General features: G+C 42.1%; 1 protein-coding gene across 1 annotated transcript; it reads left to right on the top strand.

Annotated features, from left to right (window-relative positions):
• Positions 1-13,445: 13,445 nt before the first annotated feature.
• On the top strand, positions 13,446-24,490 carry LOC122013863 (probable ATP-dependent transporter ycf16). The gene is made up of 7 exons (XM_042570079.1): positions 13,446-13,636; positions 17,191-17,554; positions 17,604-17,654; positions 18,098-18,319; positions 22,962-23,084; positions 23,989-24,165; positions 24,325-24,490. Exons 1-7 carry the CDS (start codon positions 13,446-13,448, stop codon positions 24,409-24,411), a joined length of 1,215 nt encoding a protein of 404 aa, XP_042426013.1. The 3' UTR covers positions 24,412-24,490.
• Positions 24,491-24,669: the final 179 nt, after the last annotated feature.

Here is a 24,669-nt window from a genome sequence, read left to right as displayed (position 1 = left end):
GATAATGCTTTTGTTTTTGCTTAGGTGCCATTGAACCATACTGTTGTGGGGTATATATTTGACTACAAAACCCATATTGCTAGTTTTTAAGTTTTTTTTGAATATGGATATAAGTACATTTTTCTTTTAATACAGAAATTATGTGTTGTATACGTATTCCTATATCGTCATATTGTGGTGCTACTTTCATATCTGTCCAGGCTTTGTGTATTTCCTTTCCTAATTCCCCTGGAAGTTTACTAAATAGTCGTTCTCCTAATTCTGGGTTACAGTAATTTCCTGATACTGCTGTTAAGGCAAGAAAGTCATTGCAAAAAGGTTTAATCCAATTCCAATTAAAAAGTTGTAATTGTTCTAAATCTCTCATAGCCTCTTTTTGTCTAATATCTAATCCTGTATTAGCGTCTCTTGCTGTAAAAAGTCTGTGGATAGTATGACAAAAATTAAGTATATTATTACCTTGTGAAGCAATCCTAGCTATTTCTTCAGGGTGAGTAGTTTTATAAGATTCCCATGCTGCTCTAGCTACATCACCTAAATAATTTTCTCCTACTCTTATCATGGCTTCACCAGATTCTATATCTAATTCATGTTTTGCCTGGTAGTCTCTTTTGACAGAGACTATCCATTGTTCTAAATAAGTGTCATACATTTGTGGGTCGTCACATTCTCCTATATTAAGTAAGACTGAATTCTTTCCAAAGTATGTAATTTTTGGTGGTCTTCTTTTCCCTATAGTTCTTAACAAAGGATTATTGTTGGTATAAGGGTGAATTTGTGTTCTTGGAGGATGCCCTTCTCCATAATCCATAGTTCTCATAGAACTTTCTGGGTATCTTACCTATAAAGGTTGTGGTGTATTGGTAGCACTAGATTCTGCAGGATTCATTAAAGCAACGTTGGAAAAGTAGTCTTTCTTTTTAGCTATAATATTATGGTCCTCATCAAAATATAACATCCAATCTTCGTCTAGCTTATGATGCAGTATGTCAAAAGTTTCTAATTCTATAAGATCTTCTTGTGTAAAATAATTAGCTATTTCAAATGGAAGGTAGACGTATTCATTTAAATCATCATAAAATAGGAAGTTATCTTTTTCTTTTTGTGAGTGTGTATTAATTTCTATGTTCATTAGATTTAAAGTAGGTTGGTTATTTTCCTGACTGTCTTCTTGGGAAGTTGAGGTTTTATAATTATGAAATCTTACTATTGATTTACCATGTCTATCTTTATAGATTATGGATTCTCTTGGTTGTAATGTTTGTGGGGTAATATTTAGATCTAAGTTAAGATTCCAGTCTAATCCAGCAAGTAAGTCAGATGAAAAGTCTTTGGGTTTTATAAAATAAATTCCCCTTGTCGTGAGAGTTTCTATTATATTATTAATTTGTACTTTAAAACTGTTATTAATGCTAGTCATTATTTTTCCAAGAAAGATTATGTCTATTTGAATATTATGTTTCTGAAAATTACCATATCCCCTAGCTTGAACAGAAATTTAATATGGTCAATAAAGTCTGGAATGGTCATATTAAAATTAGGACAAAAATACGTAATTCCTAGATTACTATTCATATCTACTTCTATAAGTCCAATAACCGTTTTGTCATTGTCAGAGAACCTTGAGTCATATAGTACTAAGAAAACTTTAGCTCCTATGCTTTTTCGAGTAAGTCCTCTGAAGCCAAATACAATAAGTCCTAGGTGAATATAGTTATGTTTTCTTTGTAAGAGTAGTCTAGCAGATTCTTCATTCATAAGGTTAAATCTTTCTTCTCCCCCATCGGGTAGGTATAATGGTTGGGTTCTATAATGTCTATAAAGTGAAGTGGAAAAAGATAACAATCTCTGATGATATAATCGTTTTGGGTTTAGTGTATTTAATTGTTCATTAGAAAAGGTGTCTAAGTTTTGGTCAATATCTATAAGTTCTTCTAATTGATAGAAGGTGTCTATAAATATATATATATATATATAAATATAATTGAAGGTGCCTATAAGTTCTTTAATTGAAGATGTGTGTGTATATATATATATATATATATAATTCAATTAATCTGGGATAGATCGCTTGATTCCCTATTCCGTCCACCAGTGGTGGACTACACGAGGATGGGGCCACGGCCCCCCGGCCCTTTCCCTGTAGAAATGGATGTCTGTTAGGGTTCAATAAAAGCCCCACATTGGAAAGATTTGATAAAAATCATGGGGTTAAAAAAATATAAGATATCTCCATTGGTATGAGACCTTTTGGGTAGAGCCCAAAAGCAAAGGCATAAGGGCCTAGGCCCAAAGTAGACAATATCATATCATTGTGGAGATATGTGGACATCCTTTGGGCGCAACAAATGGTATCAGAGCCATGGTACCAACCAGATACCATGTGGGGTGACCTTAAACGAAGTTAAGGGTGGACCCGGAGTAGGTCAGGGTGACCGGATATTCGTGGGAGGCCTGAAGCAGGTCAGGGTGATCGGATACTTGTGCGGAATCAAGTAGGTCAGGGTGATCAGATGCTCGCAGGGAGGTCCGAAGCAGGTCAAGGGTGACCGGATACGACCAAATGCTCGCAAGGAGGCTCGGATCATGAGAGTAATTGTGGTCCTTCGTTTGATGGGAGGATTGTTGGGGTTCAATCAAAGTCTCACATTAGAAAGATTTGGTAAAAATCATGGGGTTAAAAGGAGGTAAGATATCTCCATTAGCATGAGGCCTTTTGGGTAGAGCCCAAGAGTAAAGTCATGAGAGTCTAAGTTTAAAGTGAACAATATCATATCATTATGAAAATATATAGATATCCTTTGAGCACAACAATATCATGGATAAATACCAAATGGAAGCAATAGGAAAGAACTTATCTTATTTCTCGTGCAGTTTTTTTTAATAGTAAATTTTAACTGGGGACCTCAACGGTTGCTCTTAGAAGATATATTTTTTTGACGATGCCTGAGATAAAAATTGTTTTCTCATGATAAATATTACATTGATAGTAACAAGAAAAAAAATTGAATTGTTAACAATGATATTTGAATTATTTCAGCATCCATAATAGATATTATAATAAGGTGTTACAATATCGCTTATTAGTGTTATAACATTCCTTCCGTTGAAGGCGTTCAAAATATTAAATGTGTTTAAGTTAACTTAGGTGAGTGTTAAAACATTCCTTCCGTTGAACACGTTCAAAGTATTAAATGTGTTCAAGTAAACTTGGGTGGGTTAGTTGGGCTCGCTCAAGTGTGTATTTTTTTAAAAAAAATTATAAATTTTAATATTATTTTTTTAAATAGTAAAATTATTTTTTAAAATAATATTATTATTAAAAAAATAATAATAACTTTAATATTTTAAAATATATTTATTTAATATGATATAATTTTAAGATGATTGAGTGGATTATGAGACTTATAAATTGATCATGTTCGAGAGTGAGTTGACGGACGCTGGGGAGATGGCGCTCACGTTGACTGGATGTCACCTGAAGATGACGTGGACCTCCAACGAGCTAAACATGTAACCACAAATCATTAGTGCCAAGCCGGGGAGGAGTTCCCCAGCGATGGCCCTCCGACGCTCAAGTCAGTCCCCGACGGCAAACGAATGAAGTAAAGAAGAAGGAGCAGCAGCGTAACTGTAGTTACAGTAGTGAACATACCTCCGTCTAAACCGGGAGTCCTTATATAGGGTTCTCAAGAGGTGTGCACGCTTTCCGAGGTGTGCACACTTCTCAAAGCATACCTAGAAAGGACGTATCAAAAAAACGTGTCTGACGCCATACCTTAACAGCCCGAGCATATCCTTGACGTGATAGTGGAAGATTCCACCGTACGATTCTCTGTCTGACCATGCCACCTGTTGATGACACTGGCCCCTAGGAAGATATCGCCAACTGTCCTTTTTGTCTTTTATTGGGTCGAGCGGGAGAGCAGCTCAGCCAGTCTGTCGTCCGGGTGATACAATGGTCGGGTCGAGCGTCCACTCGGCCAATGATCTGCTGTCCGGCTCCACCCTGTCAGGCGAGGGAGCCCTGTCTATCGGGTCGAGGCCGCGTCCATTGCCTAGCTGAGCGGGATGGTCGCTCAGCCTTCGCCCCTCTCTGCTTTGAACTTTATGAGCGTCGGAAGCTCGGTGTTTGACCGAGCTGTCGAAGTGTCGAACCGGCTACTCTTCCTGCTGATCGGGAAGGTAGTTCGCCCGATCGGACGCCTGTCTAGGACGTTGACCACTTTGACCTCCTGTCGGGCGGGCTCCACATTACCACCGGATCACGTGTCTCCCCCTCAAGTCTAATCAAAGGAAGATGCAAGTCCGACTGACTGGACAAGTAGTCTGGTGACCGATTGGTCGATCAGCCAATGGGGGGGGTTGAATCCTAATCGGCCCATGTAGGACTGATCTTTCTCTGCCGGTCAGCCCATTAAGCCTTTGTACTTGGATATTTTTTCCTCATCGTTCCCGGAGGAGCGCGAGTGGGCCGGTCAATGCTGACACCGCTCGAATCTCCTTGGAATACGCGCAAATCACCCCCATTAAGGCCAAGCACGCACCCATGCCCATTAAATGTTGCCCTGTGGTAGGGGGCCATGTGTCGTCGCCGCAGCCGCCGCTCATTTGAGGTGACAACTACTGATATGACGTTTGGTGGTTCGAATTCAGCGGTTGGATGTGTGTTTTGATTCCTGTGCCCTAGATCGGACGGCTCCGATCGGCCGAGCCATTCTTTATAAAGTCGTGGTGTCGACTTCTGTTCCATCGTCTTACGTCTGCTGTGTGCTCCGACGATTGTGCTTTGCTTGCTCCGGTGAACCTTGGCACTTTGCTGCGGCGATCCCCTGCTCCCTGCGGTGGTCCTCTTCCTCTCGTAAGCTTTCCCTCTCCCTCTCCATTGTTGCTTTTCCGCTGCTCCTTTTCCGCCACTATTCCGGCGTCTGTTTAGCGTCTATTTTGCATTTTTCTCCCCCTTCGTCCGTCGAGCTCTTTGCTTCTCAGTTTCATGGCGATGGCGAGTTCTTTTCAGCCTTTCGACCCAGCTCCCGATCTCTGGTATAATACCATGGAGAATCGGTTCGACGCGGGCGATGCCGCGAGCCTAATAAACGCCTTTGACATCCCTTCTGACCATGAAATAGTCCTAGCCTCCCTGTCTGACCGGCCCAATGATCCGCCGGTTAGCACAGTCTGTTTCTTCCGAGACCAATTCGTAGTCGGTCTTCGGTTTCCCGTCCACCCTTTCATAACCGAGATTTGCAACTACTTCTATGTCCCGCTCGCCCAGTTTGTCCCTAATTCCTTTCTCCTGCTGTGTGGCGTGGTAGTGTTGTTCCGAGTGCACAACATTCCACTGACCCCTCAGGTCTTCCACTACTTCTATTATCCCAAACAGTCCGAGCTGGGCACTTACCTTTTCCAATCTCGCATCGGTCTGGTCTTTTTTTACAAAATGGCCACTTCCAACAAACACTGGAAGAAGTACTTTTTCTTTCTGAGACTCCCCGAGCAGCCAAGTTTATTCATAGCTTAATCTCACATATACATTATATTTCATAATTGCATTTGAATTTGGACTTAATTGCAAATTGGCCTATAATCATGGTATTTGGTGCTAATATTTGATTCTTATTTTGTAGGCATCAAAAGGGTCATGGACCCGATCAGATCAGGCTGCATTTGGGCTCAAATCAAGGGCTAATCAAGTCGATCAAGCCTCGAAGCATTATAGGCCGTTCATCCAAGATTGAGCAGATCTAAGCCATCCATTGAAGATCCGGCTCATCCAACCTAATGAGAGATAGATCTGAGCCATAGATGAGGATCCAGAGGTTTTGATCCAGATCTGAAGACATCACAACCGTTGATCAAGCCAGAAACGACCTGGACCGTCCGATCAGATCTGAGGAGTTTAAAAGGCTTCGCGTGAGAAGCTACAGTTGAGCTCGGTTCGCGATATTTTGCTACAGTGCCATCATCTTCGTCGCGCGACGCCGAGACTCCCATTCTTCGATTCCAGATCCGTGAGCTTAGCTTATTCTCCGACGACGATCATCAAGCTTCGGCGTTCATCTTCCGGAGATCAGAGAGCAGCCGAGGGAGGTTTCTCAGCCGCGCCTTGATTCTGTCCACCGCCACATTTCCAATCGGGGAGGTTTCCGATCAGTGATCTCCGCATCCACCAGAGCTTCGAGGGAGGTTTCTTGGAGTTTTTGTACCTTTTCCGCAACCCATTCCGCAGCTACATTGGATAGATTTGGCCGATCGATCTGATTTGCGCATTCTCAGAGTCAAGCTCTGTTTTCTTCGGTTGATGGTGATACCAGTCAGATGCGAGCTTGAGGGGAGGTTTCCAATAGCTATGAACGTTATCTGGTGTTAGTAGAGCGCTTGGAGATTGCTTGTTGGGTGTTTGAGGAGAGGTTTCCAAGAGCACCTTTGCTTCGGTAAAGTGGAGAAGATTTGTTCCGATTTGATTTGTGGAATGTTTAGGTTTTGTTTTTCTTTTTCTTGTCTTTGAATTATGTTCAAACTTTGCTCAGATCTTCAGATCTGATACCTACCTTTGCAATTCCAATTTCTATTGAGATTTTATGTTTTTGATTCCGAATTCTTGCTTTCAAACCCGGATTATTAACCTGATACTGATACTGATATTGACCTTAGTGCTGTTAGGTTTATTCTGCTACTAATGCTGATAGTTGTAGGCTCTTGTAATGTAGTTAGTAATTCTTTGCTCTGATTTTGGTCTTTGAACTTGTGATCTTGCTTAAATGAAGATGGATCAACTTTAGTTTTGATTGTTACCTCTGTTTAAGGAGTTTATGAGTTTATCTATTTCTGTGAATGAGCTTAATTGTAGAAAACTTAACTTGAGATTTGATTGTGTACCTTGTTACTGAGATTGTATATTGTAGAGATAGGAATTGAACCATTTGATTCAATGATGCATTAAAATCCTCACTTAAGTGATGTTCATTTGGTTTTGGAAGGAAGGTGATCAAGTTAAGAAGAAAGTGATATGTAGAAAAGAATAAACCTTATCTGATTTTAGTTTGAATTGAAGAAGAACTCAATTTGCTAAGTGAATCAATTCTAGAATACTCACACATTTATTAGTTACCCTTGGAAGAAAAAAAATACGACTTGGGACTCGTTGCTACAACGCTTGTATTAATTTTAATGAGTTTCAATTTTAATTAATTTGATGTGCCACATGACATGAAAATGGCTAACACCAAATTTTGGCGCTGTTGCCGGGGAATTAACTAGCAATGTGTGTTTATTTTAGATTGTGCTTTGAGTGATTTTATTTTGTTAGCATCTTGGTTGATTTGATTGCTTATTTCTCTTTGAATTTTTATGTTGGTTTATTCTTGAATGTTTAAGTGCTTTTACTGTTCATAATGTCATGTGTTTGAAACTTTATGCTCTTGAATCTTCTAACATTGATTTCTAGTGTTATAGTGAAGAACAGGAGATTTTTTTAGCATAGATCCATATTTTCATAATTTTGGAGGTGGAATGAAGAGTTATCAGTGTTTTCAGCCTGAGTATCAATATTACCCAACCATGGATCAACAAAATAGGTATGAGTCATTTTCAAATGGTTTTAATGCTAATTGGGTGGATAATTCATGTTTCAGGTATGAAAGTGCACGAGGACAATTTATTGAGTCATATCCTACCTACCAGAGTTCATATGGATTTCAAGAAGTTTCGACAAATTCTTTGCAATATTCTTTTCAACAAAATGAACCTCAAATGGATGAGACAACATGGAAACTCAGAGAGATCATGCAACAAATGAGTGAGCATCAAGAGCAGCAATTCTCAAGGATACAGAATATACAAAATCAGTTGGATCAAATAGCATCATCCATTCATCAGTTACAAACACAAAACGCCAATGAAGAGATGGATTGTGGAGCTCTTGTCAGGCCTGACACTGCATCTACTTTTTCACTAGATACTTCAAGTACTTTTTACTGTTGTGATGATGTAGTTGAACCTATTTTTGATTCTACTAATGATGTTGCTCTAGATGTTGTGAATGATGCAGGAAATGAGGACTTAACAGATAATTTAAGTGTAGGGGAATGCTTACTGGAAGCATTACCTCAAGAATCACCAAGAACTGAAGATGTAAGTGTAGGGACTTGTGCTATGGAGCCAAGCACCCAAGAATCACTACATGAAGTTGGGCATTCACCAGAACTAGAGCTTGTGCCATATCTTGATGAAAAGGAGGTAACAATCATCACTCCAGGTACCTATCAACATGACAAGGTGAGTATTTTTTATGATTCATCAGAAAATTCAATAGAGGTACCATTTGTTGATTTCATTAGTTGTGATTCATTCCTTGCTAAATTTTCTACCCACACTAATATTCTCCTATTTTCTTACCCTACATGCGTGTGGGAGGGATTCTCCTTTATTGATGTGGTAGGAGAACATAAGCTTCCGGAGTAGATGCTTACACTGAACCGTCTCAGACCTCCAGAAAGAATTTGCAAGGGAAAATGAGGAATAAAAAGAACTTGTCTGCAACCAAGGATACTCCACTTCCGAGGTGGCTTCTTTTACTTAATCTTCTTCAACCGCCCGGAGTTAAGGGGAGTTTGTTCCTTGCTTTAATTCTTTTTGCTTTATACGTTTCCTTAGTTTCATTTTTCTATAATTGCATCTTATTTCCACACTTTACTTTCATACTTTGCATTTTTGTTTAGTACATAGCATTTTAGTTGAATAAATTCTCTCATGAATTTTCTAAGTAATATTTTTAAGATGGTAAAAGTTTCTTAAATTGGATCATCAATTTTAGGTCATGTGACATGATTGGGTGCTCTACTTACATGATATTGGTTAATTTGGTGGTGAATTCTATTTTGATCAATTGAGCTTGATTGCATGAAAATTACCTAGAGATGATCACTTTAAGCCATATCTCATCATTTTCTTTTGTGTGGCATGTACTTACAATAATTGAACTCTAGAACTTGCTTAGTTTCTTTTCAAAGTCACAATAGCATATGTGTGCATGGAAATGAAGGATATTGTCATTTTTATTCCATCATAAATTCTAATCTCTTTTCCCATAATTTTCTCAAACATTCTCACCTAGCATTCTAATTCTTGATAATCCTTGCTTGTCATTCATTTCATTGGGAGTTTTGGTTGAATTTTTGATGAGCTAAATTGACTAGATGGACAAGTATTAAGTGTGGGGGAGGTGCATGAATTCTGTAAAATCCAGAAATGGGTCAAGGTTTGAAAAATGTTTGAGCAAGGGCTGATTTTAGGAGGTGTTTATGGTGCAAAATTCTGAAAATTCGATTGTGAATGAATAGCTCTAATGTTCTATGTTAAATGTATCCATTTCTTGAGCGTTATCATGTCAAGAGCAAGCTACAATTGTTTTAGATTTAGAGACTTGATACTATGTTGATACGTTTAAAGCTTTAGGAGATATTTGTTGGAAGAAGAGTTGATGTGCTAAATCCTATAAAGATGAGCATGAAGCTGAAATTTGCATATAATGTATTGCTTTTAGCATATATTTAAGGAGTAAATTCTGGACAGTGCTATTAGATTCTGCAGGGACACAAAATGCAGAAACAGAACTGAGACAGTGATTTCTTGTAGCTACTGAAATTTGATTAGGATGATGGATTTTGAAATGTAACAGCATAAAAAGCGTATTTCTGAAATTTTGAAACTGGAATTCTGGAACAATTAATTCAGAAACCAGAGTTAGCCATTAAGTTGACCTTCTGGATCTGTTGAGAGGTAGTTGAGGTATTAGAATGTTGTAAAGAGATAGGGAAATTCGGAATTAACAAGGAATCTGCAAAATGCCATGATTTGTTGGCAAAAGAGTCAATTTTGGTTGTCTCCCCAACTAGCTGTAGACTGTTGTGTTGAATTATGCAAAATTGGAGATTGCTGCTGTGTAGTTTCTGTGTTGCAATTGGAATCTGCTGGAGAGATTACTTCTTCACAGCAACTAGACTAGTTGTTTAAGAGTTACGGATTAGAGATCATGAGAAATTCAGGAATTCAGAATTTAAAAGGGTTTACATAATCTGTTGTGGATCCATGTAATTGTAAAAATCAGAAAATTCTGATTTTGAATTCAGAATTGTGTTGTGTTGTAAAACTATCAAGAGAAAAAAAATAAGTTGTTTATGTTCCAGAACTTTGCTTAGGTTCATAAGTGATACAAACCCAACTTTCTCATAGCTGCAAAGAGTTGCTGAAGTTGCAGACATAGAACAAGAAGCCTGGTCTTGAAGCTGATTTCTGCAAACAAAATTTCACCGTTGAAGCTCCACGGGTTTGAATACAGAAATTGATAGGAGATCAAGAACCAGAACTTGAAAAAGGAAGCTATATTTAAGGTGCTGTAAATGAACAAAAGTGTGGAGCTGCTGAAATAGATTTAGAAAGGTTGAAATTAGATGGACAATTAAATCAGTAATGTCATCCCACAAATTTCTCCAACTAGCTGTAGTTTGCTGAAGCTGAATCAATGAAACTATGAAGTGGTGAAATGAAGGTATCAATCTCGGTTTGCTGTGTCAATTTCTTGCTGCAAATTTTTGACTAGTTAAACACTTAGGTGGAACATGCAGTGTGGGTTGCAGAATTAAGTTGTTGTGTAGCAGAAATTCTAATTACAAGGGTTGATGATAATAATATCATGTGGCTCTATGAAGCTTATTTCTTCATGACTAAAAGCTGTCCAGAAAATCTGATTGTGTATCAAGTTTGTATCAAGATTCAAGGGTATAGAAGCAAAAAGAAATTGAAGATGGCAGAAACAGAAAGGGAAACAAATTCAGCAACAAAACTTGGTGCAGAACATGAATCTGCAGGGAACTGAAAGCAAGGCAAATTACAGAATTTCTGCAAACAGCAAATAAACAAGAGATGTGCAAGTTTGTGTCAATCCTTCAAGCTGCTTCTGATCAGAAATGTACTGATGTCTAGCTACTGTTACTTCAGTTTCAAAGAGTTGGTGTACTTCTTGCAGTATATAGTTGGCGTCCTCCACAAGAGCCTTGGTGTACTTCTTGCAGTATATAGTTGGTGTCCTCCGATCCGACGCATTTAAGCAATGGCCTAGAGAAGGCCTTCTTGTAGAGCTGGTCCCCGACTAGGGTGAAACGACCATCTCTTCTTCTCAATACGCGGGCTTCCTCCTGATCGGACGATGTAGCTCCTGATCGTAAAAACTCTGCTATGATCGTTCTCCAATCGCTAGGGAAAATGAGCCCCTCCATCCGATCGACGTGCGCCACCAAAGATACTTGCTCAATCGGCTGCGTAATACCGATCGGTGAGAGTGAGCTTGCCAATTTGGCCAGCTTGTCCGCCGCATGGTTCTCTGCTCAGGGGATCTTCTGGATGATTATCTCCTGAAAGTTTGCCTTCAGCTTTTCGAAGGCTTCGGCGTACAACTTGAGCCGCGTATTACTGATCTCAAATGCCCTAATTAGCTGCTGAGCAGCTAATTGAGAATCGGAGTGGATAAGAACCTTGCTGGCACCGACATGTCGAGCTTCTTGTAGGCCGGCTATAAGCGCCTCGTACTCAGCTTCATTGTTAGTTGTCTAGTACTCTAGTCGAACGGACAACTGTACCCGCTCTTCTTGTGGGGAGATAAGCAGTATGCCGATTCCACTACCCTGCCGGGTGGACGACCCATCCACATATACTTTCCGGATCGAGTCGGGTTCAGGATTTTGTACCTCCGTGACAAAATCAGTCAAGGACTGCGCCTTGATGGTCGTTCGGGGCTGATATTGGATATTGAATTCGTTGAGCTCCGTTGTCCATTTGATCAACTGGTCGGACGCCTCTGGGCTAAGCAAGATTCTTCCCAAAGGGATGTTAGTCATCACAATGATAGTGTGAGCGAGGAAATAATGACGGAGCCTTTGAGCGGCGAGTATTAATGCAAATGCGAGCTTTTCTAGACTGGTGTAGCGAGATTCAGCATCCTTTAATATATGACTCAAGAAGTACATTGGTTGTTCTTCGTCGTTCTGCCGAACCAACGTAGAGTCGATAGCGTGCTCGGTCGAAGACAAATAGATCCAGAGCGGTTCGCCGACAGTAGGCTTAGCTAATACAGGTAGCGAGTTCAGATATGCTTTAAGTTCCTCGAAGGCCTGGTTACACTCCTCATCCCACTGAAACTTTGTGGCTCGACGCAGAATCTTGAAGAAAGGAAGGCTCCGGTCGGACGACTTGGAGATGAACCGTGATAATGCTGTTATCCGGCCGGTGAGGTGCTGAGCTTCCTTCAAGTTTCTTGGTGGTGGCATATCTTGGAGTGCCTTCACTTGCTGGGGGTTGCCTCAATGCCCCGCTCGGTAACGATATATCCCAGGAAGCACCTACTTTTCGCGCTAAACAGACACTTTTGAGGATTTAACTTGATTCCATACGCCTGGAGGGTCTGGCAGGTCTCCTTGATATCTGCACAGAGATCGGCGGCTTGGAGGGATTTAATTAACATGTCGTCGACATATACTTCCATGTTGCGGCTGATCTGCCGCCGAAACACTTTGTTCATCAGCCTCTGGTAGGTGACTCTTGTATTCTTCAAGCCGAACGGCATTACGTTGTAGCAGTACGTATCATCAACAGTGATGAAGCTGACTTTCTCTTGGTCTTCATGGGCGAGCGACACTTGATGATATCCCTGATATGCGTCCAGCATGCATATCAGCTCACACCCGGCTGTGGAATCTACCATCTGATCTATCCTAGGCAAGGGATAGAAGTCCTTTTGGGCATGCCTTGTTAAGATCCCGGAAGTCGATGCAGACCCTCCATTTATTGCCCGGCTTGGAGACTAGCACCACGTTGTGGAGCTAGCTCGGAAACTGAACCTCGTGTATATGTCCGACCTCCAGTAGCTTCTCAATCTCCGCCCGGATAATCAGATTCTGCTCAGCGCTAAAATCCCTCTTCCTCTGCTTCACCGGCCGAGCGTCTGGTTAGACGAGGAGCTCATGCTGCGCAACGCTTGGGGAAATGTCGGGTAGCTCATGCGTTGACCATGCAAAAACATCATGATTCTGTCGAAGGCATCTGATCAGCTCGGCCTTCTGCTCGGCCTCCAGGTCGGACGCTATGAAGGTCGTCGCCTCTGCTTGACCCGGATGTATCTGTACTTCTTCTTTTTCTTCATAAATTAACGTAGGAGGCTTCTCAGTTATGGCACTTACCTCCAGCCGGACGTCTTCCGAGCGGACTTTGCTTCCATTTTGATCATTTTGACGTAGCAGCGCCGAGCAGCAGATTGATCTCCTCTTACTTCTCCGACCTGATCCTCTACCGGGAACTTGATTTTCTGGTATAAAGTCAAGACGACCGCTCGGAATTCATTGAGGCCCGGTCGACCCAAAATGACATTGTAGGCAGAGGGGGTGTTTACCACGATGAAGTTCGTGGTCCTCGTCCTTCTGAGGGGCTCCTCCCCAAGTGATATGACCAACTTGATTTGGCCGCTCGGTTGGACCTCATTGCCAGTGAACCTGTACAGTGGAGTGGCCATCGGCAGTAGCTCTCCGGGATCGATTTGGAGTTTATCGAACGCCTTTTTGAAGATGATGTTGACCGAGCTGCTAGTGTGAACGAATACACGGTGAATGGTATAGTTGGCGATTACCGCTCGGATAATGAGGGCATTGTCGTGCGACACTTCAACTCCTTCAAGATCCTTGGGACTGAAGCTGATCTCTGGTCTGCTCGCCCTTTCCCTGCTGCAACCTATAGCATGGATCTCCAACTGCCGAGCATAGGACTTTCGGGCCCGATTGGAGTCTCTGCTGGTCAGCCCACCAGCGATGATGTTGATTTCGTCCCGTGTGGTATTACTTCTATTTTCTTCTTCCCGAACGGTCGGCCTACTTTAGTCGCGTGTGGCTCTGGTCGGATCGGCGCTTCTCCGATGAGGTTGTTGTGGAGATCTCCTTGTGTCTTCTCGACGATCGAAACGATGATGCTTGTGTCGTCGGTCAGGAGAGGGGGCGACGACGATAACTCCTAGGCGCTGGTTGGGCGACTGGTTGAATCCACGACAGTCGCGGGTGTTGTGAGTTGTGAGTTGTAGACTGATAGAACGAGCAGAACAAAGGGGTCCATACCTTCCCCTTGGGTCTCGGCCGCTCGACGACAACATGCTGGATGGCGTGTGACCTTGCTTCCTAGTGTGGGCGTACTCCTTCGGCTCGGGGCCCTCTCGGAGGTTGATGGCTGATTGACGACCTTCATTCGGTCGCCAAGGGCGGCTCGGGCATCGCCTCCTTCCTTCTCGCTGCCTGAGCTTCCTCTACATTGATGTACTCGTTGACCTTCTTCAGCATGTGGTCGTAATCGCGGGGAGGCTTCCGGACGAGTGACCAGAAGAAGTCCCCGTCCACGAGCCCTTGTGTGAACGCGTTCATCATGGTCTCGGACGAGACCGAGGGGATATCCATCGCCACCTGGTTGAAGCGCTGGATGTAGGCTCGGAGAGTCTCCCTCTGGCCTGCTTCATGGAGAACAAGCTGACGCTTGTTTTCTGATAGCGTCTATTGCTCGTGAAGTGACGAAGGAAAGCCGTTCGGAAGTCTTTAAAGCTTCTAATCGACCTGTCCGGCAATCTCCGAAACCACCGTTGCGCCGAGCCAGAGAGATTGGTGAGGAAAACTCGGTACTTGACTCCATATGTGTACTGATGAAGAGTAGCGGCATTATCAAACTTACCGAGATGATCGTCCGGGTCGGTCGACCCGTTATATTCTCCGATTGCCAAGGGAGCGTAGTGCCTCGGCAGCGGATCTTGCAGAATGGCCTCGGAGAATTGTCGGTTGATCCGTTCGGGCGACGAATCAGCTCGGTGCGTTTTGCCCTTTCTTGCGTCCCGCATGGGAGCCTCGTCTGAAGAAGAACCCCTATCTTGGTTGGCTTGAACAATCTCTGAGGGCGTCTGAAATAACGCCCAGTGAAACGGAATGGGCGCTGGTGGAACATCTCCTGGAGTGTCGGTCAACATCTTGTTCTGTCCCCATATGGAGAGTTGCTCCAGCTGGTCTTGGTGCGCCGCTCGGCCTCTCGAGGCCAACGTCGCTTGTTGCGCCAGCCGATCGGCTAGTATCTTTTCCTGCTGCTGCTCGGCTATCTTTGCTGCTCGTACTTGAATGAGCGCATCGAGCTCCTCTGGAGTGAGCGTCACGGTGTGGAGACGTCCAGCTTCTTCCATCTACTTGGCTCGGATTCAGGTGCGTTCCCACAGACGGCGCCAAATTTGATCCTGTCCGAGAGTGAGTTGACGGACGCTGGGGAGGTGGCGCTGAAGTTGACTGGATGTCGCCTGAAGATGACGTGAATCTCCAACGAGCTAAACATGCAACCACAAGTCGTTAGTGCCGAGCCGAGGAGGGGTTCCCCGGCGGTGGCTCTCTGACGCTCAAGTCAATCACCGACGGCAAATGAATGAACTAGTGAAGAAAGAGCAACAGCGTAACTGTAGCTACAGTAGTGAACATACTTCCGTCTAAGCCTGGGGTCCTTAATAGGGCTCCCAGGAGGCGCGCGCACGCTTTCTGAGGTGCGTACGTTTCTCAAAGCATATCTGAAAAGGACGTGTTAGAAAAATGTGTCTGACGTCATACCTTAACATCCCGAGCATATCCCTGACGTGATAGTGGAAGCTTCCACCGTACGATTCTCTGTCTGACCATGCCGCCGACCATGCCGCCTGTCGATGACACTGACCCCTAGGAAGATATCGCCAACTGCCCTTTTTCTTTTATTGGGCCGAGCGGGAGAGCCGCTCGGCCAATGATCTGCTGTCCGGCTCCACCTTGTCGGGCGAGGGAGCCCTGTCTGTCGGGTCGAGGCCGCGTCCACTGCCTAGCTGAGCGGGATGGCCGCTCGGCCTTCGTCCCTCTCTGCTTTGAGCTTTATGAGCGTCAGAAGCTCAGTGTCTGACCGAGCTGTCGAAGTGTCGAACCGGCTACTCTTCTTGTTGATCAGGAAGGCAGTTCGCCCGATCGAACGTCTGCCTAGGACGTTGACCACTTTGACCTCTTGACGGGCGAGTCCCACCTTACCATCGGATCATGGCCCGACCCCACCTTACCACAAGATCATAAATAATGAGTATTAATGTTAAAAGGAATGTGGATAAAAGAGATATATTATTATAATGAGTATATGGTAGTGAACCTTGTATTTTTTATGAGATGATATCTGTTATAATAAGAGTAGGTTATAGATACCCTAAGAGGATATTATTATTATTAATAGTAGTAGTGGTAATAGTAGTAGTAGTAATATTAGTAGTAGTAGTAGTAATAAGAGGATCCATAATCTTTCTAAGTATATATGTGGCTCCAAAATATTACATCACTTCATAAATAATGACATAAATAATTTTTAAATAATATTATTTTACTATACAGAATTTTTGTATTTTTTTTATGTATATTTTGTTTGATCCTCTAAACATATATATATTTTTTTTAAAACTTATTATTATTTTTTAAAAAATTTGATCAATTAGCCTCATTAATTATTTCTAGGATGATCAATCTTGTCCTATAAAAAATTTTCATTAGTCATCAGGATAAATCGAGAAGTGCACACGGCGACCAGTCTAAAAACTTAATATCCTCGTTTAGAGAAAAAATTCTTACAAATACGTTGTAATTAGGATTCAAACTATTAATACCTGAACGACAACCTAAATATCCAATCATCACCCCAATAACCACTTGTATTTTTATCCTCCTTCAATTTCATCCTTAAAAATCAAACGTTGCTTGTAACAATCCCAAAAGGCAAGTTTCGATGTCCTCCGGAATTGAGTTTTAATTTAGAAGTCAATACGGCCGTTTGACTTTGACATGTTCGTCAATGTGATCTAGCTGGAAGTCAACAAATCTAGCTTATTTTTTTCAATAAATCATTGCATTTATCTGAAAATTAAAATATCCATATATTTATTCAAAATATCTAAAATATAATTAAAATTTTATTTTTTAAAAATAATTATTATTTTAATAAACATACGGACCAATGGATCCGGCCAAACCATACGGCCGACTTGACTCGGGTTCAATCCAGCCACCTCTTTTTGACATTTATACCCTTCTCTCAGCCCAACTAACTGAGCACGCACGGCGTTCACTGCTGAAGAAGAAACCAGATCAGCTCGAAGCCCTTCTTCCCTTCTCTTCCGCCATGGCTCTTCTCTATCTCACTTCGTCTTCCTCCTCCTCCTCTCCTTCCGGTTCCATCCCCTTTCGATCCTGCCTCGGCGCGCTCTTTCCTAAACACGCCGCGTCTACACTCCGCGTTTGGCGGCCACGGTGCGACCTCCCTTCGCGCCTCTCTCCGGGAGAAGGCCGCGCTCACAATCGACTCTCCCTCTCATAGCGGCGCCCCCTTCTCCGAAGGTCCCCCGAGGGTTCTGTTGGAGGTTAAGGATTTGAAGGCGGCCATCAAGGATTCGGGGCAGGAGATCTTGCGGGGAGTTAACCTCATTATCCATGAGGGCGAGGTTTGCCCTTTTCCGTTTAGTTTCTCAGTCGTTAGGTTTTTCTCTGTAGATTCACGCAATTATGGGGAAGAATGGATCGGGGAAGAGCACGTTCTCCAAGGTGATTCTTCGATGACTTTCAGATTTTAAATCGAGTTCTATTATGAATGGTTCAGCTCACAAAGAGATGCCTTTTCTGTATTTATTTTTTTGAAGAAAGTGAATTTTTTATGCTACACTATGAATTGGATAACTCGAGATAGGTAAATAAGCTCGCTTGAGTAATGTGAATAGATTTTAAAGGTGAATTTTCAATTGTTCTTAGCTAAGATGGATGTCTGTTTTATTCTGTAAACAATAGCCTTTCATCATTATTGTACATTCTAAATATTGATCGTTCACTTTTGTTACTTAGATTTGTTCGTGTAACTATCTTTTTCTTTCTGCAAGGGCTGTCCAAAAGTAAACCATCTTAGATGTATGAAAAAAATGAATAGGGGATTGGCTAATAAGGGAATTTTTCATGTCATTTGTATCTTACTAGAATGCCTTTGCTTATTTCAGGTTCTTGTTGGACATCCAGATTATGAGGTAACTGGTGGTAGCCTTTTAATCAAGGACAAGAATTTACTTGACATGGAACCAGAAACAAGGTCCCATGTTGGCATTTTCATGAGTTTCCAGACCCCTGTGGAGATACCAGGTGTAAGCAATTTTGACTTTCTGCATATGGCATTCAATGCTCGAAGAAAAAACCAAGGGCTGCCACCGGTAGAACCTCTTGAGGTTTGCTAATGTTCCACGACTTTTTCTATGATTTTCAACAACATTGACTGTCATTCTGTGATATGCTTCTGATCATTCCTTCCATCTTCTCTCTGGTTTCTACACAACGTCAAACAGAAAAAATACGCTGACAAATAGTTTGTCATAGTTATTAAGGAAAGTAGTTGCTTTTTAACTTGAATAAATCAGTTTCTAAAGATGTCAAGCATACATGCCCAAAAAAAAAAATTACACAATATCAAAGCGCACATGTCAGTGTAGGAAATGTCTATAGATGTATCTTTTGTAGATTATTGTCAAATTGAGACAAGCATGAGCAAACAAAACTGTCTAGTTAACTTAGAATTTCTGCCAGTGTTACTACAGTGGTCAACTAACATCTTGCGACCATGTGAATCAGTTGTAGAGAAATAGTTTTTATTAGAAGGTTGGTAATTGCTACAAACTGTGCATTCAATGATATAAATCTTGAGAACGTTGGTTGTAACGACCCGGTCCCTCGGCCCCTTGGGCGGCCCAACTGACGGCCCCTTGGCGGTCCCTTGGGCGGCCCAAACTGGCGACCGCTTATGTCGTCGACCGGCGACCCTCGGCCGTGCCGTTACTCATTAGGTCTTCCCACCCCTGGCCAGTGGATTTTTGCCTTCCCTAGGATTCGAACTCTAAACCTCCAGAATAAGTAATAGAGTTTATGAATCCTGATAGCCAGTTGGACCGCCAGTTGGGCCACCCAAGGGACCGCCAAGGGGCTGCCAAATGGGCCGCCAGTTGGGCCGCCCAAGGGGCCGGGTTGTTACAATAAAAAGGCGCGCTCACTTGACTACCAGGATTCATAAACTCTAGTACTTATCCTGGAGGTCTAGAGTCCGAATCCTGGGGAAGGCAAAAATCCATTGGCCAGGGGTGGGAAGACCTAGTGAGTAACGGCACGGCCGAGGGTCGTCGGTCGACGACATAAGGGGTCGTCAGTTGGGCCGCCCAAGGGACCGTCAAATGGGGGGCCGGGTCGTTACAATAAAAAAGTTTATGAATCCTGGTAGCCAAGTGAACGTCATAAATTGTCACGCCCCAGGTAGCCCCTACCCGAATAAAATATCGGCAGCATCTCCCCTGTACGGGTGACAATTTGAAACTTTATACATTGTCCTCAGGGCCACATATACATCGGCCAACATGGCCGGAACAATAACAATAATAAAAATGCAACTACCAAACATTCACGCAGTTTAATAGTAAACAAACTAAAGCAATGATAAGAAAACTCAAAAACAACCCTACTCAATTACACCCATAAAGCTCAAAACACGACCAACCAGAATCCACTCACCTCTTCTGCCGTCCAGGCAGGCATGTAGAAAAACAAATCTAAATAAAACTCATCGACAACATCCATAAAGTAAACTAATACAAGTCCAGATAGTGCAATAAGAGAATAAGAACCAAAGTCCGAAAACAACACATCCTCGGAAGAGTGCAGGGGACTAGCGACTGGAACTCTTCGGATAGCCTCAACCTGAAATGTAATAATAACCACGGGGTGAGTCAACTCCTCAACGGGTAACAACTGATATGCATAAAAAAAGAAAATAACAACTAGCACTAATCATGCGTACAGTCTCCTGATATAAAAAAGATAAAATGCAAATGAAATAATCAGGAGAAAACGGTATTAACCAGGACCTGGGTACAAGTATAACAAGGTCGTCAGACCGAGAGTGTCATAAATCCTGTATGCATGTCAATCATATGCATCCATCCAAATGCAGCAAACACAAACAATAAATGCATCAATGCGTATGATGCCAATGACATGTCCTGGTCACCCCTGACGCCAGTCAGCCATCTCACACACGATGGTGAGACTGAGTGGGTAGTGACAACCGTGCACTCTGACATCACTGCTCCTGATGAGTGACCGAGTGGACGGGATGCTGTTGGAGTACACCTATCCTCCTACCCCAAATCATAAGTGGGGGAGCTCAATGCTCTCATCTCCCCGAGCCAGTCCAGAGGAGGGATCCCTGCCGGCTACCACGCTGCGTCCACTACCCATGAGCGGACCAACGGAGCCAAACAGAGCAAACTGCCTGCCGGCTACCACGCTGAGTCACCGGACCAGCGGAGCCTAACAACAGAACTGCCACATACCTGCCTGACATACCACTAACCCATGAGTGGTGGTTTGTGCAGATCTATGTAACTGGCGATGTGCTCAACAATAATGGAGCCAACTATCGCACAACATGCAATCATGCGAGATGATGCATGACACTAAGCATAGAAAATATTTAGAACCTATCCACATATATAATGGGTACCCTAAAACAAATTAACCAAATCAATGGTCAAGGTACACAGGTCAGATAAGGTATCAAAACCTTGGTCCTGAACATAATAAAAACATGGTTGTGTCACTACCCCTATAGGCATGTATAATCAGGTAGGTATTAACATGAAGTGCATAACAAATAAACAAAATAAGCATGTAACAGATCGAGTAGTGACCAACCGAAGCAGATAAGAAACATAATCATTGTTATTTGTTAAAAACACTATATCAAATGACATAAAGTCAAAGTACCCGCCTCCAAATAAGAAAAGTTCAATCCAGTCCAAATCCGACGTCGAGATACTCGTCTCGCGTCAAAGTCCTATAATACATGGTATCCAGATTTAGCTAATTATATATAAATAAATTAGCTAAACAAATCTTCGAGAAGCTAACATAAATTCAAATCCAATTATAAACCCTAATTGGATCATCTAACTCCTCAATCAATTCTAACTAATCCATTCGAATTAGGACTTGCAATAAGCATAATCAATCATAGCATCTTACCCAATTTAGCCCTAATTCAACACATATATCAAATCCTTATGTCTTACCTCAAATCACAGCCTTGTTCTAAAACAAGAAGCTGCTGGAATGAGGGGCTGCCGGTTGCTGCAACGAGTGGAATAGGGTAGCCGCTGGAAACCAAGAAGTACCTTGCGTTTCACTGTCTAGATCAAAGAGATCAAGAAGTCAACCAAGAAATCTTTCCACCACTACAATCCAGCAACAAAATATAGTTTCCCTTACCTCTTCGATCACAGCTAGGGCACGGTAACAACAAAGACGGAACCACAGTGAAGAGCAAACTAGGGCACGGACCTTTGCCCCTGGTTGAAGCCCAACTCGTGTAGAGGTGACCCTCGAATAGGGAAGACCAGCACTCGTCGGCGGTGGACCGAGAGCTAGGGCAGAGGGAAAATGGTCGCAATGCTGCTCGGCGCGAGTTGACTGAGACTCGGTTCCTCCTACGATGATGAGCACAACCCTCGCAGCGGTGGCAGTGTATCAACTCTAGGGCACGACATTGGTGAGGAGGATCCCGACGATCGTCGGCTGCTCAAGCAAGGAACAAGGCGGCGGTCGGTGCTGGTTCCTGTGGCCGACGGAGGTGGATCGGCCGAAAGGAGGCACTAGCGTCGCGGGATCGGGAGGAAGGTCGACGGTCGGCATCGCGTCCGGCGATCGGCACAGAGTGGTGCTACCAGCGTTGTTTCGTGCGGCGGCGGCGGCGCGCTGCAGATCTAGGGTACAGCGGCGTCGGTTGTGGTGGCCGGCGCGATGAAGAGGAGAAGAGTCGGGCAGAGGCGAGGCTTTGGTGTCATAGAAGATAAAGGGAAAGAGGAGAAGGAAACCGCCGACCCGAGGAGGTTAGGGCACGGGGTGAGTTCGACGGAGGAGAAGAGAAAAAAGAAATTAAAAAGGAAAAAAGAAAAACCAACTTTTCCTCATTTAAATGGGGTAGCCTAAACAGGTTTTCCCGGGACCCCGTATTTATCCCCGTAAGCTCGTCCATACGAGTTTCGAAAAATTCTCGAAAAATTTCTAAAAATTCCGAAAAATTCCCTTATGGTTATTCGCCCATTTTCGATATTTTACATTGGTTGTCAGGATGGGTCTATATGTGTATTTTCTCAATTTACCTAGGTGGCCGGTGGAAAACTTCCGTGGGGCCGAGCCAACCATCCCAAGGATTAGTCGAGCCGAAGGCTTGGATACCGGGTACCAACGAAAAAAATAATTATTTATAAATCGTGATGTTTAAAAGTGTAAAAAAAAGGAGGAAAATATTGGCATATATTCTATATCGTATCCAAGGAAACTGCAAATATTTTGCCTTATGTAACACGCTTTGAAACATGTTCTATGATTAGTTTGATGAGATTTATACTACTTGATGGTACTCTCTCATTATTCACTGAGCCCTTTCCAGGGACTTGTATTAAGCAAATGATTTTGTAAGGTGCTAGGAATACCTTGGTTTTTCTCTGACTTATTCACAAAAGAATGTGCAAAACTGTCCTATATAGTATGATGATATTCTGGTTACATAGTATGCATTATAATCTCGTTTTCTCTAATATTATGTATGGCAATAGACATGATGTTGTTGAATATTTTTTTAACAACTTTTTTCATGACTTTTGCAACATTCATTAGTTAAGCTACCAACCATAGAAGAGACTAATTAGCAGATGATAGATGCATCTTTCTTCCATTCTCCTGACTGATCATTTGATTCCTAACTAGCTTTATTAGTTTGGTTCGTTTGCATAACATGAGTTTTTTTTTTTTTAATTGTCTTTACAGTTCTACAGTTTCGTGACTCCTAAAGTTGCTTCCTTGAATATGAATCCAAAATTTCTTGACAGAAATGTAAATGAAGGCTTCAGTGGTGGTGAAAAGAAACGGAATGAAATTCTGCAACTTGCAGTATGTATTCTTTATGCTTTATTTCATGGACGAATATATCTTGCATCAACTTGTCAATGCTCTTATATCAACCATCTTCAGTTTCTTTTGATTGTAAATTATAGAGGTCATATAAGCTACTGAAATGCATGATGAAAAATTCAGTCAATCCCATTCTTGATTGCATCTATCCATGACAAATTGGTGGATCATTGAACTATAATCGTTAAGTTGTCTTCTTCTTTGGCCTCATTTTGAAGTGATAACTACAATTTCCTGTAAATTTTCTTTAGACAGAAGCAGCTAGATCTAACTCTTAACAGAAGTTAAAATGGGACACAGCATTTTAAGATAATATAACTACGTTAAAAGATGTCTGATAGTTTGCCAAGTTGTATCATTTAAATCCAAATCTATGATATGTGAGATGAGATGTTAGAAAATTTTAACACTAGCAATGTGGCTGTACATAGAATTAAATGGAGGGAAAAGTTCATATAGCTGACCACAGATAGTTGAGATTAATGGCTTATTATTTTTTATTTCGTAAATAACTCTACAGCTAGGGATGTCAATCTTCGAAGGCTTGAGTGATCTACGCAAATCCTACTCTCCTCACCACCCAAAAGTCATCTCTCTAGTATTGTGTCCCCATCCGAAATAGAAAATTATTGGAAATGGTTTTATTCTTCCTAGTCTGCCATGAACAAAATTCTGGAACATTTTTTCTCTCTCCATTTTTCACTGCTCTCCTTGTAGTTTGCGTTCATCACTATAAGCGTACTTTGAGAACAATGCAAAAAATAATCTATTCACCACCAGATGAGTATTTGTGATATAGCATTTCCAGTCCAATTGTTGCTAATAATAGCTCTTCTTCTGTTGCCCTAGATAACTGCCATTCAATTGTTTATTGCTGTTTCAGGTTCTGCAGGCAGATTTGGCTATTCTCGATGAAATAGATTCAGGTTTAGATGTCGATGCACTTCGAGACGTAGCAAAAGCTGTTAACAGACTATTAACACCAAGAAACTCTGTGTTGATGATCACACATTATCAACGCCTCCTTGACTACATCAATCCCAGCTATGTGCATATAATGGTAGGATATTTGTATTTCAGAAAGAAAAACTACATTCTTATGTGCTGGCAATCTCTTTCATTGCGCATCTTGCTATACCACTGTTCTGTTCTGCCAACTTAATTCAGTCATTAGCGCCTCTTCAAGATTTAATACCATTCTTTTTTATTTATGGTTCAGGAAAATGGCAGGATTGTAAAGACGGGTGATGTTTCACTTGCAAAACTTCTTGAGAGGGAGGGCTATAGAGGGATCTATGGGTCATAGCTCAAGACCAGTAAGCAACCTGCTTTATTGAGTTGTCTAATACCTCAATGATGCCCTTTACAGGTACATGATTTCACAAGATCCACATCCATCCTGTTGTCGTTGAAATTGAACATACTCATTCCTCGAACAGCTACGTAAGATCAATACTTGTATTTCATTGACATATTCATTCAAAACATTCAACTTAAATTTTGATATAATAACAATTAGCTTAGTCGAAGGTCACTGGAAATTGTTGTAAATTTCCTTGTAACA

The sequence above is a fragment of the Zingiber officinale genome, chromosome 8B (genome assembly GCF_018446385.1).
Source record: "Zingiber officinale cultivar Zhangliang chromosome 8B, Zo_v1.1, whole genome shotgun sequence".
Lineage (NCBI taxonomy): Eukaryota > Viridiplantae > Streptophyta > Magnoliopsida > Zingiberales > Zingiberaceae > Zingiber > Zingiber officinale.
The sequence above is the reverse complement of the archived record's forward strand: the minus strand, read 5'-3'. Positions and strand labels throughout refer to the sequence as shown.

Bases quoted from the DNA above. Each gene is read 5' to 3' on its own strand.
- LOC122013863 (XM_042570079.1), top strand. From the start codon at position 13,446: ATGAAGTTCGTGGTCCTCGTCCTTCTGAGGGGCTCCTCCCCAAGTGAT. The intron at 13,637-17,190 runs GTGAACGAATAC...TCACTGCTGAAG, and splicing joins ATGTTGACCGAGCTGCTAGT to AAGAAACCAGATCAGCTCGA. The intron at 18,320-22,961 runs GTTTGCTAATGT...TTGTCTTTACAG, and splicing joins CACCGGTAGAACCTCTTGAG to TTCTACAGTTTCGTGACTCC.